Source organism: Camelus bactrianus, chromosome 5 (genome assembly GCF_048773025.1).
Source record: "Camelus bactrianus isolate YW-2024 breed Bactrian camel chromosome 5, ASM4877302v1, whole genome shotgun sequence".
Classification (NCBI taxonomy): domain Eukaryota; kingdom Metazoa; phylum Chordata; class Mammalia; order Artiodactyla; family Camelidae; genus Camelus; species Camelus bactrianus.
Window position 1 is genome coordinate 98981452 of NC_133543.1, and position 15779 is coordinate 98997230.

Genomic DNA, 15779 nt, shown 5'->3' on the forward strand with positions numbered 1-15779 from the left:
ACTGTGCAACTGCTTCGTTCTCTCTGGTTCTACAGCTGTACCTCTCCTCACCCCACTCTTCAAAATACTGTTGGCTTTGAGATCTAATGCACTGGGTTATAAATCCTGGCTTGCCATGTATCCTTGGGAATGTTACAGAACTACTTCTGCCCCTAACTAGCTTGTTCATCCATAAAAATGAGGATATGAACAGATATCTTTTAGGGTTTTTTGAGGATGAACTTAGTTCCCAATAAATGCCTGGTGCTTTCTTTCCTTCTAGATGTGTTGAAGGGTATTGATATAAACTAGAGGCCCCTGGTAGTTCAGTCTGCTTAGAGGCAGAACAGATGCACGTGATGGAGCTCTTTCAGGGACAGGAAAACAGCTTTTCATTACGCTTCTGCATACCTAGCCATGTATGTAAGCTCTGACATCCCTCACTTTTCCCCCTCATGTCTTATAGTTTGGGAAAGTGGTAGTGTGTGGGATCTTCCCCTTGACACCACGACTCCGGGACCTGCCCTTGAACAGCTTCAGCAGATGGAGAAGGCCAAAGCTGCAAAGGTCTGAAACCCATTCTTCCATAGCAGTGCATGCTTTCCAGCCGCAGGACGTAGACATTTGTTTATTGTTACCTCTGTCTCTCTAGCTACCTACATTTTTCCTTTTAGTTTATGGCTACTTAGCTGGTATAAACACATAAATCATATTCTTTCCTTATTGTGCCCTCTTCTCCCCCAAAGACCTCAAAACAATTAAAGTTAATAGGTTTAAATTAAATCAGTTCAAGTTGGTTGGTTGACACGTTGATGATCATGGTCATAGGTATATTTTAGTTACATTATTCATGGTGTAAATGCTTTTTACAAGACCATAAGAATATGTCCACCACATTGCTTATTAGATTCTTGATCTGAGGCTTGAGTTCCCACATTGAATATTTATGGTATTTATTAATGTTTCTTAGTGTCCCAGACCTACAGCTGAAAAGCTCAACGTTAACGTTACATCCTGTGTTCCATTCACATCTTCTGGAGGAGTTAGGAATCTTGAATTTTAGCTTTAGTACTTGTCAAAAGAGGCTGTCTGTCAACAGCGAGTGTCATTGTAATGATTTCTGAGTTTTCATGCCTCTGAGAGAATCTTGTTCCTATTTCACATTTAATGCATTCTTATCCCCTGAGGTAGTGACAGTCTCTGTAGAGTGCCGAGTATGAAAAGAATTCATGGTCAGGGTCTGTCTCCATACAAGTGAGAGACCACAACTCTTGAGTTTTTGTTCCACAGTGCTTTGTGCTGGGAACACACAGATGATGAAGGCTCACATTCGTGTGTGTGCGTGTATGTGTCTTAGGGGAATCGGGAGGATGACAACACAGATAAGTGACACAAGAAAGCACATGGGCCAGCTGCCTAGTAGGACAAGTAGCAATCAGGAATTGGCTGACACTCTTGATGAACAGTAATACCAGAGCTAATTTCAGTTGAACAACAGGATTTAGCTCAGTTGAAGGGTTTGGGGTTGACAGAGTAGAAGGTGAAAATTAAACTGCAGTTGAGGGAAACAAGACCTGTAAAGGCTAGAAGTGTATGAGAACATCCTGGCACAGGAGACAGTTAAACAGTTTGGCCTGGCCTGGAGCCATGGTGTGTCTGAAGAATAAACGATGAGAGAGATTAAAGAAGATGAGGCAGCCCAATCACGAGGATCCTTGCACGTGTTACATTAAAGACTTAGGATTTATTTTCAAGGTGAAGGATGGTGTTAAATGTAAGCCCGGGAGTGATTTTTTTTGGTAGAGGTTAAATGTTGAGCTGAGGACTGTGGGCAAAACTGGTTGCTGGGAAACCAGATAAGAGACTCTTAGGAAGGTGGATGAAAAAGTAAAGGCCTGAACTATATGTGCAGCAATAGGACTGGAGACTAAGGGCTGGATTTGACGAGTATTTAGGAAATACACATGATAAAGCTTAAGTGGTTGCTATTCAAATTTTAAAGAATTGTATAGCTTTTCACACTAGCAGCTTTATAGAATTGCTGTTGAAACCTTGTTAGACACACTGTTAGATCTTCAATCAGAAAATCCTTTGTAGGGATGAACAAAGAAGTGCCACCCCAAGAGATTTCTGGTGTTACTCTCGTATTGGGCACTGCTCTCTCTCCCACATCTAGGAGATGCTATGTAGTAGTAGTGTGGAGTGAAGGGGTGGGTAAAAAATAGGGGTGAGTGCATTCAGTGGAGAGGAGCATAAAACTTTTCTGATGACTGTGACATAGCAGAGCTTAGAGCTCTTAAATAGCTGCTTTCATCGCCCAGTTGCACTGCGTGTAACTGAGTGCAAAGTAGTGTCTGCCCTGACCAGCTCCTGGTCACTGACGCTGGAGTGTTCCTGCACTCGGCCTCGGTTTCTAAGAGTACTCTTGTGTAATCACAGCTAGAGCAGGAGAGAAGAGAGGCAGAAATGAGGGCAAAACGGGAAGAGGAGGAGCGAAAGAGGCAAGAAGAACTCCGGAGACAACAGGAGGAAATTCTTCGGAGACAGCAGGAGGAAGAAAGGAAAAGGCGAGAGGAAGAAGAGCTTGCTCGACGGAAACAGGTATGTCTCTGAGAACTCTACCCCGAGGAATAACGCTGAAGGAGGGCCATCAGGGTATCTTGCTCACTTCCATCATTTCAGAGGTCATAGTTCTCCCAGAGCTGGCTTTCCTAAGGCAGAGGGAGTTAACAGCAAGATTGGGATTAGAATTGTAGGAGACTCACTTCCCTTTAGGGAAAATGTCTGTTATCTACTACCACCCTCTCGGGGGATATACTTCAGTCTTAGTAAATCATTGGAACTGATTTCTTTTACGTATTTCCTGGGGTTTTGTAAACCAGTTAGATTTCAGAAGTAATTAAACTTTGTTTAAGTATTTATAACTAGGGACACTGAATGGTTATCATGTTTCATGGCTGTTTGTATTTCTTTTTTGGGAATTCTGTATTATGTGCTTGGACCATTTTTCTATTGGGATTTTTAAAGGTCCCATTTGAAAGAGTCCACTCTGTAATAGCCCCACTGTCTAGCCTTTACCTCACATTTCCTTGTTTTTTGCCCTAAGAAGTACTCTGAAAAACAAAAGGAGTCCATGCTGAGATTAGATTAGAACTGCTAGTATTCCTAGGAGTCACACTCTACATCAGCATAAGGACTCTAAGAAGTATTCCGGTGAAGAAATCTGTTTAATTCTGTATTGCTCGATGTTTCTTCCTAAGTTATTCTGACAGTGGAACCTTTTTCTGTATACTTAATATCCGTAGGACTTTAGTTCCTGAGAGCATGTTCTGGAACACATGGCTTCACTCAGTACTTCTGATGGGAGAACATATCTGCCTCACCAGGCATTGTTGGTGGCTGTGTTGATTTGACTTCTCTATGCCTTAGGTTCTCAGTTGATTAAAAAAATAGGGACTAATGGTAGCAGTGGAGAAACCAAAGCCCCAGTCCTTTCTAGCGTTAATCAGGAAACGATGTAACTAACGTAGAAGCCAGGATGGACTTCACAGTGTAGTGCCTGCTCTTAATGTGCTTACTCCCCAGCTCACATACGTGCTTTTTACTCTAGATCCTGGTTATATACTTGTTATAGTTACTGTTAACAGAATCTTAGCAGCATATAGCCTATTTCTTTTCAAATTATGTAATACAGTAATTAAGATACGTGTTTATGGGCACCCCCCCCCCTTTTTTTTCATTTAGGAAGAGGCTCTGCGACGCCAGAGGGAGCAGGAAATTGCGTTAAGGCGACAGCGAGAAGAGGAAGAAAGGCAGCAGCAAGAAGAAGCTCTTAGAAGACTGGAGGAGAGGAGAAGAGAAGAGGAAGAAAGGCGGAAGCAGGAAGAGTTGTTACGCAAGCAGGTGATCCCATGGTTTACGCTTCCCACTGCTTCTTTGAAGCTGGGAGTTGGTGGTAAGGAAGTGTTAGGGTACTAGAAGAGCCTATCTGAAACTTTTCCAGGTTGCTGAAAATTACCAAAAGAGATCCAACTGGCTCATTACTTTTGTAATAACCAGTCCACACGTAATTATAGAAGCTGAACAAAATGTCAAAGAATCAAAACAAACAGACAAAAAAATAGAACACCAGAGAGAAACAGAAGAAAGCCTATTTTTAAAAAAACCAAATGTGAGATCTGCGGTTTGACAACTTTTTCCTCTGGGCTCTCCTCAGTTCACCCTTTCAGAGCGCACAATTCATTGCTGCTTAATGTAGCCCTAAGATGGTGCAGTAATGATCATTATCTGACTCCAGTCCTTCTGTGCCATTCTGTTGTTACAGGAGCCAGACCCCTAAAGCATTTCATTTGAATGTTCAAGAATAGAAATAGATTTTTTTTAATTAGTAGATTTTATTTTTAAAATAGTTTTAGATTTTCAGGAAAATTGGGATGACATGTACAGTTTCCCCTATTATTATTTTATATTAGTATGGTACATTTGTTATAATAAACCAATACTGACACATTAATAAGTCAATACTGATGCATTATTAACAGAAGACCTTAGTTTATTAACATTTCTTCAGTTTTCCTCTAATATCCTTTTTCTGTTCCAAGATCCCATCTAAAATAATGCATTTAAGTTGTCATGTCTCCTTAGTTTATTCTTGGCTGTGACAATTTCTCAGACTGTCCTTGTTTTTGGTGACTTCGACAGTTTTAAGGAACACTGGTCGTATACTGTAGGGTAATCCTCTATTGGAATTTGTTAGAAGTTTTTCTCACAATTAGGCTGGAGTTATGGGTGTTTGGGAAGAAGATCCCTGAAGTAAAGTACCATTTTCATCACATATCAAGGGTACATATTACTAACGTGGTTTATGGCTATTGAGGATGCAGTAGTGCTTGTCGGGTTTCTCCACTGTCAAGTTACTCTTTCCCCCTCTTACTGTACTGAAGACACCGTGTGGAGCAGCCCACGTTTAACAGACGTGGGTCTTTATTTGTTGGTTAGATTGACAGAAAGATGGAGTTTACCTGTTTTTGCTTACGTTCTTGATTGAAACTCTTTTGAGAAACCTGAATTCTTTTAGAGGTAGATAACTTTCAGGTTAGGTTATATATTGATTAATTTTGCAGTTAATGTACCGTATGCCAGTTATTGGGCTTGTTTCCTGGTAGAGTCCAGAACTTTTAAAGAAATTCTTTCTGTCCTCAGGAAGCTCACAGGCTGTGTGGGTGATGATTTTACAAGAAGTAAATGCCATATTAAGGATGCTTTCAGCTGAAAAATAAAAATATTCACCTAAAAATGGCTAAATAATAGATAGCATTATTGCCTCATGTATTGAGGAATACTGAAGATAAGGCAGTTACACATGACCCCAGTGACTCGGTGATATCATTAAGGATCCAGGTCTTTTGCATGCTTCTCCTCTGTCATCTCCTGGTGTGCTGACTTTTTCACCTCATGGTGCATACTTCTGTTCTACCCTTTCTTGATATGTTGACTCGTGGGTTCACGTTTTTTTACCTCATGGTTAGGAGTTCTCTGCATCCGAAAAGAGAGTGGCTCTCATGCTTGTTTTTTGTCTGGGAAGAATACATTTTCTAGAAGCATCCCTTTGGCCTAAATTGGATCACATGGGTGTCTCTATTTACATTGGAAGCCTAAAAAGCAAAATCTGGCATTTTAAACCTCTGATGTGTTAGGAGGTTCTGTCTGCAAAGAAGCTTGAAGGGAATGGTTGCTGGATAGGTAGACACAGTTGCTGCCACAGGTGGGCTAAGAGCAGACATAGGAGGACAGGATATAGTTGGGCATAATCAGAAGCAGAGAAGTACTCTGCCTCCTGAAGGCTAGGGAGGTCCTCCTAGAGTGGCTGACATCTGCCCTGCCCCTCAGAGTGGAGGGGAGTGTGCCGTCTGGATTAGATGGAGCACTGCAGGCGCAGTGAACAGACTCCGCAGAGGAAGGCCAGGAGAGTCCAGACGGCATATGGAATGGTTTTGAGGGAGGGAAGCAGTAGGAAAATGAGCCAAGGTAGAAAGGAAAATAAGCCAGTAGAGGGATGGAAGGATGGGCCAGGGAGAGATCTTCCCAGGGCCTATGGGCCACAAAGGGTTAGCACCAGGAGTGGAATTAAGTAGTCTTGTAAAGTTGCTTTGGTTCTGGAACTGACTGAGGCTTTCCTGATGATCAGTATCCTCGCAAGGCAGCTCTTTGTACTCAGCATCCTGAGAAAAGCTACCTCTGCCTCGATGTTGGAACAGTTTCCAACAGTCTTGCCTTAGTTTGAGGTGATCCCTAGCTATAAGCATGCTAGGCCTTTGTGGCTTTCTGCTCTGTCACTTCTATAGCCTTTGACAGTGATTCAGAGTGATTCAAAAGTGATTCAGATTTTTCAACACAATTAAACGTTATTCTCATTTATTTTTCCTTCTGGGAAGGAAGAGGAGGCTGCGAAATGGGCCCGGGAAGAAGAAGAAGCCCAGCGTCGATTAGAGGAGAACCGGCTGCGAATGGAAGAGGAGGCAGCCAGACTCCGGCACGAGGAGGAGGAACGCAAGCGGAAAGAGCTGGAGCTGCAGCGGCAGAAGGAGCTAATGCGCCAGAGGCAGCAGCAGCAGGAGGCTCTCCGGAGGCTGCAGCAGCAGCAGCATCAGCAGCAGCTGGCGCAGATGAAGGTGAGGCCTCCTCGCGGCCGGACCGGCCCGGACTGCGTGGCGCATGGGGCATCTTATCCATGTTCCTTAGTTAGGAGGACGCTGGCAGCGCAGTAGCAGTGAAACAGTAAAATACTGCCGCTTTGGTTTTTTGATCAACAAAGTATAACATGATGCATTGTATTTTGTGTTGGGCATTTAAACAAGGGAAGAATAAAAAAGAGGGTAGGATATGAGCAGCGATGCCGGCAAAACCAGGTAAATCTGTATGGTTCATAAATTTAAATGTTGCAGTGCCTACTCTGTACCAGTTGAGTGCTGCTGAGACGAAGATAAATGAGACAAGGCAGCGGCCCTCAGAGAGCTGATGGACTCACGAGGGCAGGAGACGTTAACATTTGGATGTGTAAATAAGAACATTATGTAGTCCTTGAAACACAGCTGGCCATGGGGTTTATTGAAAATTGGATTGAGGTGATGAGTGCAGAGTGTTGTTTTAGGAGGATTCAAAGCATTATGTGAAATAAGCAGAAAGTGAGATGGGGAGACCAAAGCCAGTTTGAGAATGGAGGGTGTTGGTGAGAGAGGAATGCAGTTGCTGGAGAGTGAGGTGTGAGGTGAGTGTGCTCGGGGTTCATATCCCCCTGAGCTGTACGTACTGTGTGAAGGAATTAGAACCTAGAGTGATAAAACAGAGTGGGCCGCTGTTTTCAGCTAGGAAATAACACTGCTAGATTTGCAGGGGCGATTAAGTCACTTTGAGAGCTAAGTAGAAGATGGGCTTGAAAGGAACAAAACTGGAGGTGAGTAGACCAGTTGAGAGGGGGCTGATGGAATCGTCTGGGTGAGGAAGAGTTTGACCTAGGCCAGAAAGAACTCAGAGACAAGACGCAGAGGTTAAGAAAGTAAAGTGAGGGTATATCAAGGGATGGATAGTACACTCTCAAGGGGAGAGGGGCAGCCTCAAGTAAGCGGCTGCCCTGAGTGTTTTGGCAAGTTAGTTACATGGAGTGTAAAAATGAACGGGCAGGATTTTCATTGGAGAGGGAAGGGTTTGGGGTTGTAGTCCCTGATTTTCACCCCAGCTCCACCTTCAGAAGGGTCATGGCGTCAGTGCATGATGGGTGCTTCTAATCTGCAAGGCTAATTTTATTGAATGAGGGCATAATGAGGAGAAGGTTACATTCAGTTGGAGATTCCTGCCTCTTCCCAGCTTTCTTCGTCACCCCAAAAGGTGTGCCCACTTACCAGCCCGGAGGTTCCTGCTTTTCTTCTTCTGCCCAGGGACCCCTGCTGCTTACGATGTCTGGTCTCCTGTGTTTGGCCTGTGTCCCTCCTTTCTGCCCAATTCCTGCCATCTGGCCTGTGTCCCCCTTTCTCTGCTCCTATCTAGCTAGTGATGTCTTTGTTAAATCTAACATCTGGTCAGTCTCACAGGCATTTCTGTAGCCAGCTTTTTTCTGACATATAGATGTACTTTCTTGTTTTTTTTCACGTCTCATAATTGTTTGTTGGAAACAAAAGTTTGTTGGAATCTAGACTTTTTTTGATAAACATTGTAGCAACTCTGGGTACTGGTGCTTCCCCTTCCCCACTCATTATTATGATTTGTTTTGTGAATAGCTGGATTAATTTAGTGAAGTTGCACTCCCCCTGCCTCTCCAGTAGTGTGAAGCCTCTGCTGCAGCTTCTTTGGGGACGCCGCACTGGATATGTTCACCGTTACTCTGGAATGACACTGCTTTTGACTGGGCTCTCTGGGTTTTTCCACATCTAGTTGTTAAACTCCACTAATTGCTAGCTGGATTACTGTATTCTGAGAAGAGTCCTGGGGCATAAATTGTTTCATGGACTGATCCAGTCAAATCCAGGCATACTTCCTGAGGTTTATATTTGAGATTTGTTCTGACCTCAGTAGGGTTTCTTTCAGCTTCATTCGACGAAGAAGCAGCCTACAGGTTAGCCTGTGTCTGCAGCGAATCTACCAAGCGCCCCCCAGGTGCCTTTCATCCCAGCCGCCTGTTTTTGAAAGTGCCCTTACGCTTGAACTCCTTATGCGCCACACTCTTGTTTCAAATGAAGTCATTTCCTTTGGGAAGAGGTCTGGCGCTCTCCATAGTCCAGTTTGTTCTCCCCACGTCTACCCCAAGGCAGAAATCTCTGAGTCACAGCTCTGGAGCTAGGAACAATGGAGCCTACTTTTATGAATTGAGCCCTTGTGGGAATCTCTGCCTAGGTAGGGCGGACTGCTGCTAGGGCAGTCATCTCAGTAGCACTGTGTAGTTTCCATCCCATAAGTAAGGCCCGGGCATAAGAAGGAAGCCCCCACTTCTCAGATGTGCTTGTCTGTAACTTGGCCTTTCCAGCAGGAGGCTGGAGCCAGGATGAGAAACGCTGATCCTGTGGTCTGTCCAGGAAGCCAGCCCACTGACCGGCTGCTGATGGGGAGAGAGGGAGGCCTGTGCTCTTAACTGCATTCATCTGCTTCTGTGGGACTGAGCTAGGAGTTGGGAGACAGTGGGTCATGGTAGAGTACCAGCCTCTCTGTTCTGAGTTATAGCAGATTTCTTTAAAGAAATGTTATAAAAAATAGTGTTGAAAAAGTAAGGAAATAATGTCAGGGCAACAGGGAAAAAGTAAATTTTTAAAAGTCAACAAAGGATATTAGGCATTCAGGGGTTAGAAAATGTACCAGATTCCCTAGTCTTTGCTTCTGACTTGGGAGAATTGTTCTAAAAAGCATAATTGACAAACTGCAGTTCTCTGAGTGGGCAGTACAGGATGTTGAACTGGAAAATGCCCTGGGGCAGTGTTATTTCTTATGTACAAATAAGACTTAAGGAAAATGATAGCTATCTCCAGACATTAGTTGGTCATGTGAAGAAGACTTAGGTTTGTCCTGCATTACTCCAGAGAGCAGGCTTGTGAATCACGAGCAGGTACAGTGAAGTATATTTTGGCACAAAATACAGAGGGATTTCAGAGGTGCCTGAAAGGGGATAGGCCATTTCAGGAGGCCATGAGTCTGTTCCTGGTGCTGGCTGAGGTGCTGCTGAAGATGGCTGGGAACTGGGTCCTGGGTACGGTGTGGTAATACAGCCACTGGGGTCTTAGACATCAGCGGTTGCTGGCTGACTGCATCAGAATTACAAAACTATCCAGATTCTCTGGTTTCACCTTTGGATCTTCTGATTTACAAAGTGTGGGGCCAGGGCGTTTACATTTTTGTAGGTTCTCCAGGTGACGCTGCCAGGTTTGAAATTTGCTGCCTGATTTGATCTTGATATAGTACCTTCCAAATGTGTCATTTTCTATGGAGAAAAAGAGTTCATTTGTTTTCAGCTTCGCCTGCTTGGTCCTGCATCTTTCTCTCTTAGCTTTCCTCTGCACCCCTCTGCCACCCCAGCACAGGTGCTGTTGAGAGAAATACCCCTGCTACCTGTCATACTGGGCGAAAGATGTTAAGGATGGATTATATTCAGTGCTGTTGAGGGTCTCATTTGGAGAGCTATCTGGTAATACCAATGACAGTTTAAAGTGTTTTCTGTTCTTATCCCATCAGTTCCAGTTTTAGAGATTCCTACTGAAGAGCCATTCTTTTTTGGGACTGTTTGGCATTTTGTTTATTTTGATTCATGCTCCTGTATTATTTTTATTGAACATATTTTAAGTCTGGTTAGATTTGTTCTTTTGTTTTTAATAGCTACATAAGATGTCTCAAAATTAGTGTATTTTTTTCTGGCCCAAAAAGACCAAGTGATTCCCTTAGAAATAATTGAGTTTTGAGAACACTGAAGTATTCAGGGCTCAGATAGTTACACTCTATGTCAGTCGATAATTTTAAAGGATAGAAAAAACAGAATTATTGATTAAAACCAGCTTAGTGCTCATGACTAGAAGCCACAGTCTGGTTAGTTCCCTTTGATGAAAGACTGACTGAAAACTGCTTGGCATCTTCTGTTTAGCTACCGACCTCACCTCTCCCTTCAGAAATCTTGCCCTTAACCCTTTCACTGGAAAGTAGATTTTATGTCCTTTATTACCCTCTTGGATTAAAAATTTAGTGATTCTTTTGTTTACCCCTTCTCTTTATGGCCATATATTGCTGTATACGCCAATACCAGATGTAACAAATTTGCAATTTCATAATGGTAGGTCAAATAAAAGTATATTGCGTGTATTTTAAGTTGTTTTAAAATAATCCTGTGACCAAAAAAATTAAGTAAAAGCAGCAGACTGGGAGAATAGTATGCAGAAGGATTGAAGAAGGAAATTTGAATTGAACGTTGTAGATGGAGTTGAAGGTAACATGAATATTCTGACTGTACAAATGCATTACAGCCTTGTTGTTTCCTGTCCATGTTTCCTCATCATCTCGTTTGCCTCCCTCTTTGTTAGCTTCCCTCTTCTTCAACGTGGGGCCAGCAGTCCAATACAACAGCATGTCAGTCCCAGGCAACACTGTCATTGGCTGAAATCCAAAAACTAGAAGAGGAACGAGAACGGCAACTTCGAGAGGAGGTAAATTTTAAAAGTCGAAGTGACCTAGACAACCCATGTTTCAGATTAGCTAGCGTGCATTATGGATTAGTGACTACTAAAGATAATTATTATTGTCAGAGTTGCTGACAGTATTACTGTCAGTATATCTGAATTGGATGTTTATTATTAAACACTTTATAATTTGGTCACTCTAGAAACATGAAGGATCTAGTAGGAATAACATTAAGATTGGATACATAAATGTTCAGTTACCTTAAACATTTTACCATAGTTCTTGAGCGAATAACTCATAAATGAAAAGTAGATGGGTGTTCCATAATTGGGGGTAAATTTTGTGTAGATACTGTTTTGTAAATTTCATGCTTAGAATGCAGAATACATTTTTCCCTAAAGGGTATTGGATTTTCTGACTAATCTAGGAATAAAATATGACAGGGATAAAGTGTCTCTGCTTGTAAGTCTGTACCCTGTAGTTCTTCATTAGGATAGGAAGGATGCAAAAGAGTGGGGGTGGGGAGTAGAAGGAGGGAAAAACACAGTTCTTGACTGAGAGGAGAAGATGAGTGAGTAAAATGGTGTGGCTCAGCATGCCATTAGATGCTGTATTCATCTACCTGTCTGTCCATCTAGCCATCACACATTTGCTGGGTACCTACTCAGTTATAGTTTTAGTCTCAGGATAAAAAAGGCAAAAGTCTGCCTTCATAAAGCTGACTATCTAGTTGAAAGGACAATGGGCAGTAAAAATTAAGATAAAACATACAGAGTTATAGAAGGTGATAAGTATTAGAAAGGAAAACAAAGCAGAAAGCGACATAGGGAGAGGATTGGGAGTTGGGGATAGTATTGCTGGTAGTGGTGATCGACTGTCTGGTTTGAGGTAGCGCTGTCTGGGAGGGCCTCTCTGAAAAGGTGCCATGAGGTAGCAGAGTCTTGAAGAAAGCGCTTTATATGAATATGACCTGAGGCAGAGCAGTCAGTTTGTTAGTGTGCGAGCTGTCATTTCCGGATCTGGCAGGTGTGGTTCACTGAAGGCCATGGAGATTATCTATATGTATTCACCATGTAGTGTGCTTGACATTGTCCAGTAGGTTAAAATGTTTCTTCACCTTAAAAATTACCTTATTTCTCACCCTCTTAAAAAAAAAAAAGACTGAACTTCCTATGAAATTATCTCTTTTCTAAAAAGTTAACAACTGGATGCAGAGCAGAGTATATCTTTCCCCTTAAAGGCTAGAAATTGTTCCAATAATTTTGTTCTCTGCTGAATGAAAAAATAATAATAGTAGTCATCAGAGTTGGAATCATAGGTCTTTTCTTGTTCATTTTTTTGTCTGTCAACAGTTAATAATTGCCTCATTTGTGTTTTTATTTGATTAATTTTCTTTGAACTCTTAAGTCTTTCTATACTCTTCAAAAGGTATAAAATGCCACCAAATAAGTATTTCTCACATAGGGAAAACCTTAGACAATTCTGTTTCACTCTTTCCCTGGAGGTATCCTGTACAGGACCTTCTAACCTGGTCAGATCTGAGGGTGCTTGGCTTGCTGCATGGATGTTCTGTTTTTTTCGAATTCTTGTTATCTGCATGTTGCCCTCCTGGACTGATTTTGATTTTCTCATATTTTCTCCCCTATTTTCCATCTTTATGTTTTTATCTTTTCTAATGGGATATTTCCTCAATCTTGTCTTTCGGGCCTTCCATTGAACTTTTAAGTATGCTCTTTTATTTTAAATTTCTGACTCCTTATATTGTTCTCTAAGTGTTTCTTTTTTATAGCTTCTTATTCTTGTTTCATTGAATGCACTGTCTTATCTCTAAGAATATTACCTACTGAAAAAAGCTAGCTATTATTTTCTCTTCATCTTATTTCTGTTTCTGCAGAATTTTGTTTGTTTAATTTGGTCTTTGGCCTTCGTCTTAGAAGCTGTGTCAAATGTTTGTTGATCCTGGGCTATTTGTTTGTATTTAAGAATAAGGCACTGAAAAGCTCTTTGGAGGTTCTGGTATGTACAGCACCTTGATGGGTGGTCTCTTGTAATGGTCTCTGTGCAGGCTGTTCTGTTGGAGTCCCACAGCTGTTGGTATCATAGGCGTATTCTCTTGTGCTGGGTCAGCTTTCCCATAGAAGAGTCCACTAATCTGATTCAGCCCGTTTGAAGAGGAAAGTTTTAGTTTCCTCTTGCAGCCTGTCTTCCTCTGTTTGAGATACCTACACCTCTAATTCCTGAGCTTCCAATATGAATTGGCCTATTTCTGAGCTTCTTTTACTTAGTTTTCAACTTATTGTCTGTCTTTATTTGCTTACTTTCCTGTTTTTAAAATCTGTTATCTTTGTCCTTATGGTTTATGCTGTAAAGATTTTTTTCTGTCATTTTGGTAGGGCTTTGGAAGTAAACATGTAATTTCATTTTTACACATAAGCAAATGCTCTACTTAATTTTTAAGAAATAATTCCTAATTTCTTTTGTTCTCCTCTTAGTACTTCGGGCAGTTTACATCTTTATTTGCAGCAGAGGAGTTAAGCCTGTTTAATCTGATACAGCTACGGTGTATTTACATTCCATGTAGTGTACTGGGCATTTGTAACTATGACTTTAAAAACTGGAACCCTGAGGTGGCTCCTGTGTTTGTGCCGGCAGCAGAGGCGCCAGCAGAGGGAATTAATGAAAGCTCTCCAGCAGCAACAGCAGCAGCAGCAGCAAAAGCTCTCAGGTTGGGGGAATGTCAGCAAACCCACAGGTACCGCCAAGTCTCTTCTGGAGATACAGCAGGAGGAAGCCAGGCAGATGCAGAAGCAGCAGCAGCAGCAGCAGCAGCAGCAGCAGCACCAGCAGCCAAACAGAGCCCGGAGCAACACGGTGGGTCCATCTTCTTGAGCGTCTTTGTGTGGGCTGCCGGCATAAGTCACCTTTTCTGACTTCTATGGACTCTCTTTTTATCTTTTTTATATTGTTAACTGTAATTATTTGTCTCTTTTTCCTAAACAGCATTCCAACCTGCACACCAGCATTGGGAATTCTGTTTGGGGCTCTATAAACACTGGTCCCCCTAACCAGTGGGCATCTGACCTAGTCAGTGGTATCTGGAGTAATGCTGACACTAAAAACTCCAACATGGGATTCTGGGATGATGCAGTGAAAGAGGTGGGACCTAGGAATTCAACAAATAAAAATAAAAACAACGCCAGTCTCAGGTAGGGCTCAAAATGATCAAACCTGTGCTCCTTAGTGGGTTAGGGGAAGGGGTGTGTGGGAGGTAGGATATTGGGTGGCCAGAGAAAAGTAGTTATTTAGTTTTTGCTTATTTTCATCTGTGTCCTAGCACATGAGATCGGTTTGGTGATTGCTTTCTTCCCGGTAGAATCACATCTGTTTTATTACTTGGGGCTCCTTTGGTTGCTGGGCACTTAGTCCATTGCCTGTCACATGATAACCACTTAATAAATATTAGAAAGAGTATATTTTTGGTATTGCTATTGAATATTTCTCCAAAGTATTCTCTAGATTTTAGCATTTTTTCTGTAAATTTATATTTTTAAGTAACTTAAAACTCTGCGTTTCATAAACACTTAAACCTTTGTATTTTTGTGATAAATTAGTTACATTTCACCTTCATCGTTCTTTCCTTGGCATACAGTTTTGTTGAAAGAGCATGGGTTTTAATGTTAAATGCGTGAGCTCAGATCCCAGCAGTGCCACTTGTTAGCTATATGACCTTGGGCAAGAAGAAACCTCTTTGAGCCTCAGTTCCCTCATCTGTAAAATGAAGGTAATAACAACTTCGTGTGGTTGTAAAGATGACGTAAATACATGTGGAGTAGTTAGTAAAGTGCCTGGCACACAGTAACTACGTAATAAATGGTTGTGTTGTCAGAATGTTTCTTCTTGATTGAGGGCCTGATGTGTTATGAGTAGGACACTAAAGCATCTTTGCCAGGCACTGCGCTCTATGCCTTTGTGTACAACATCTTTATTCCTTATGATAACCCCCAAAAAAGTAGTAGTACCATTTTGCAGATGAGGGAACTGAGGCTTAGTAAAATTTAAGATCTTACTGAAGGACATATAGGAAGAATTTAATCATTTCTCTGAAAAGAAGCCCTGTAGTCACAAACTAGGATGTACTAACCAAGGCTGGATTTTAAGGGATATTGAGTAATCCCTCCCCCTTCAAATATTTGAATTTTTGGTTTTGGTTGTTTTTTTCTTTGTTTGGGTTTTTTCCAAGCATTGGATTGCTGGGCAGCCACAGTGTTGCCAAGACACTATCTATTTACGGTGTTAGAGTATAATCATAGAGTAAGAGTTTCTGGGAGTATAATACCGCCCTCTTGTTTTGCTTTAGTAAATCTGTAGGTGTATCTAACCGGCAAAATAAGAAAGTAGAAGAAGAAGAAAAGTTACTGAAGCTCTTTCAGGGAGTAAATCAAGCCCAAGATGGATTTACCCAATGGTGTGAACAGATGCTTCATGCCCTTAATACGGCAAATAACTTGGATGGTAAGAACTGGGGAGGGAAACCCAGCATGTGGAGCAGCAGAGCAGGGCCCGCAAAGAGTTGGCAAATTGGAATGATGGGCCAGCACTCAGGAGGTGAAATTTGATGGGGATCACGTCTTGAACCTGCCGTAAGAACTTGATTC

General features: G+C 42.0%; 1 protein-coding gene across 5 annotated transcripts in view; it reads left to right on the top strand.

Moving 5' to 3' along the window:
• GIGYF2 (GRB10 interacting GYF protein 2) overlaps positions 1-15779 on the top strand; it is a 111712-nt gene that overhangs the window by 87104 nt on the left and 8829 nt on the right. For 4 of the 5 annotated variants that reach the window (XM_045511589.2, XM_010948177.3, XM_074364502.1 and 1 more), the window contains 8 exons: positions 446-546; positions 2419-2580; positions 3724-3882; positions 6414-6650; positions 11028-11150; positions 13777-13995; positions 14125-14330; positions 15482-15636. In XM_045511589.2, coding sequence (XP_045367545.2) covers positions 446-546; positions 2419-2580; positions 3724-3882; positions 6414-6650; positions 11028-11150; positions 13777-13995; positions 14125-14330; positions 15482-15636 — 1362 coding nt within the window. The remainder of the gene's footprint in view (positions 1-445; positions 547-2418; positions 2581-3723; positions 3883-6413; positions 6651-11027; positions 11151-13776; positions 13996-14124; positions 14331-15481; positions 15637-15779) is intronic. The other variant, XM_045511591.2, reaches the window with a different exon arrangement.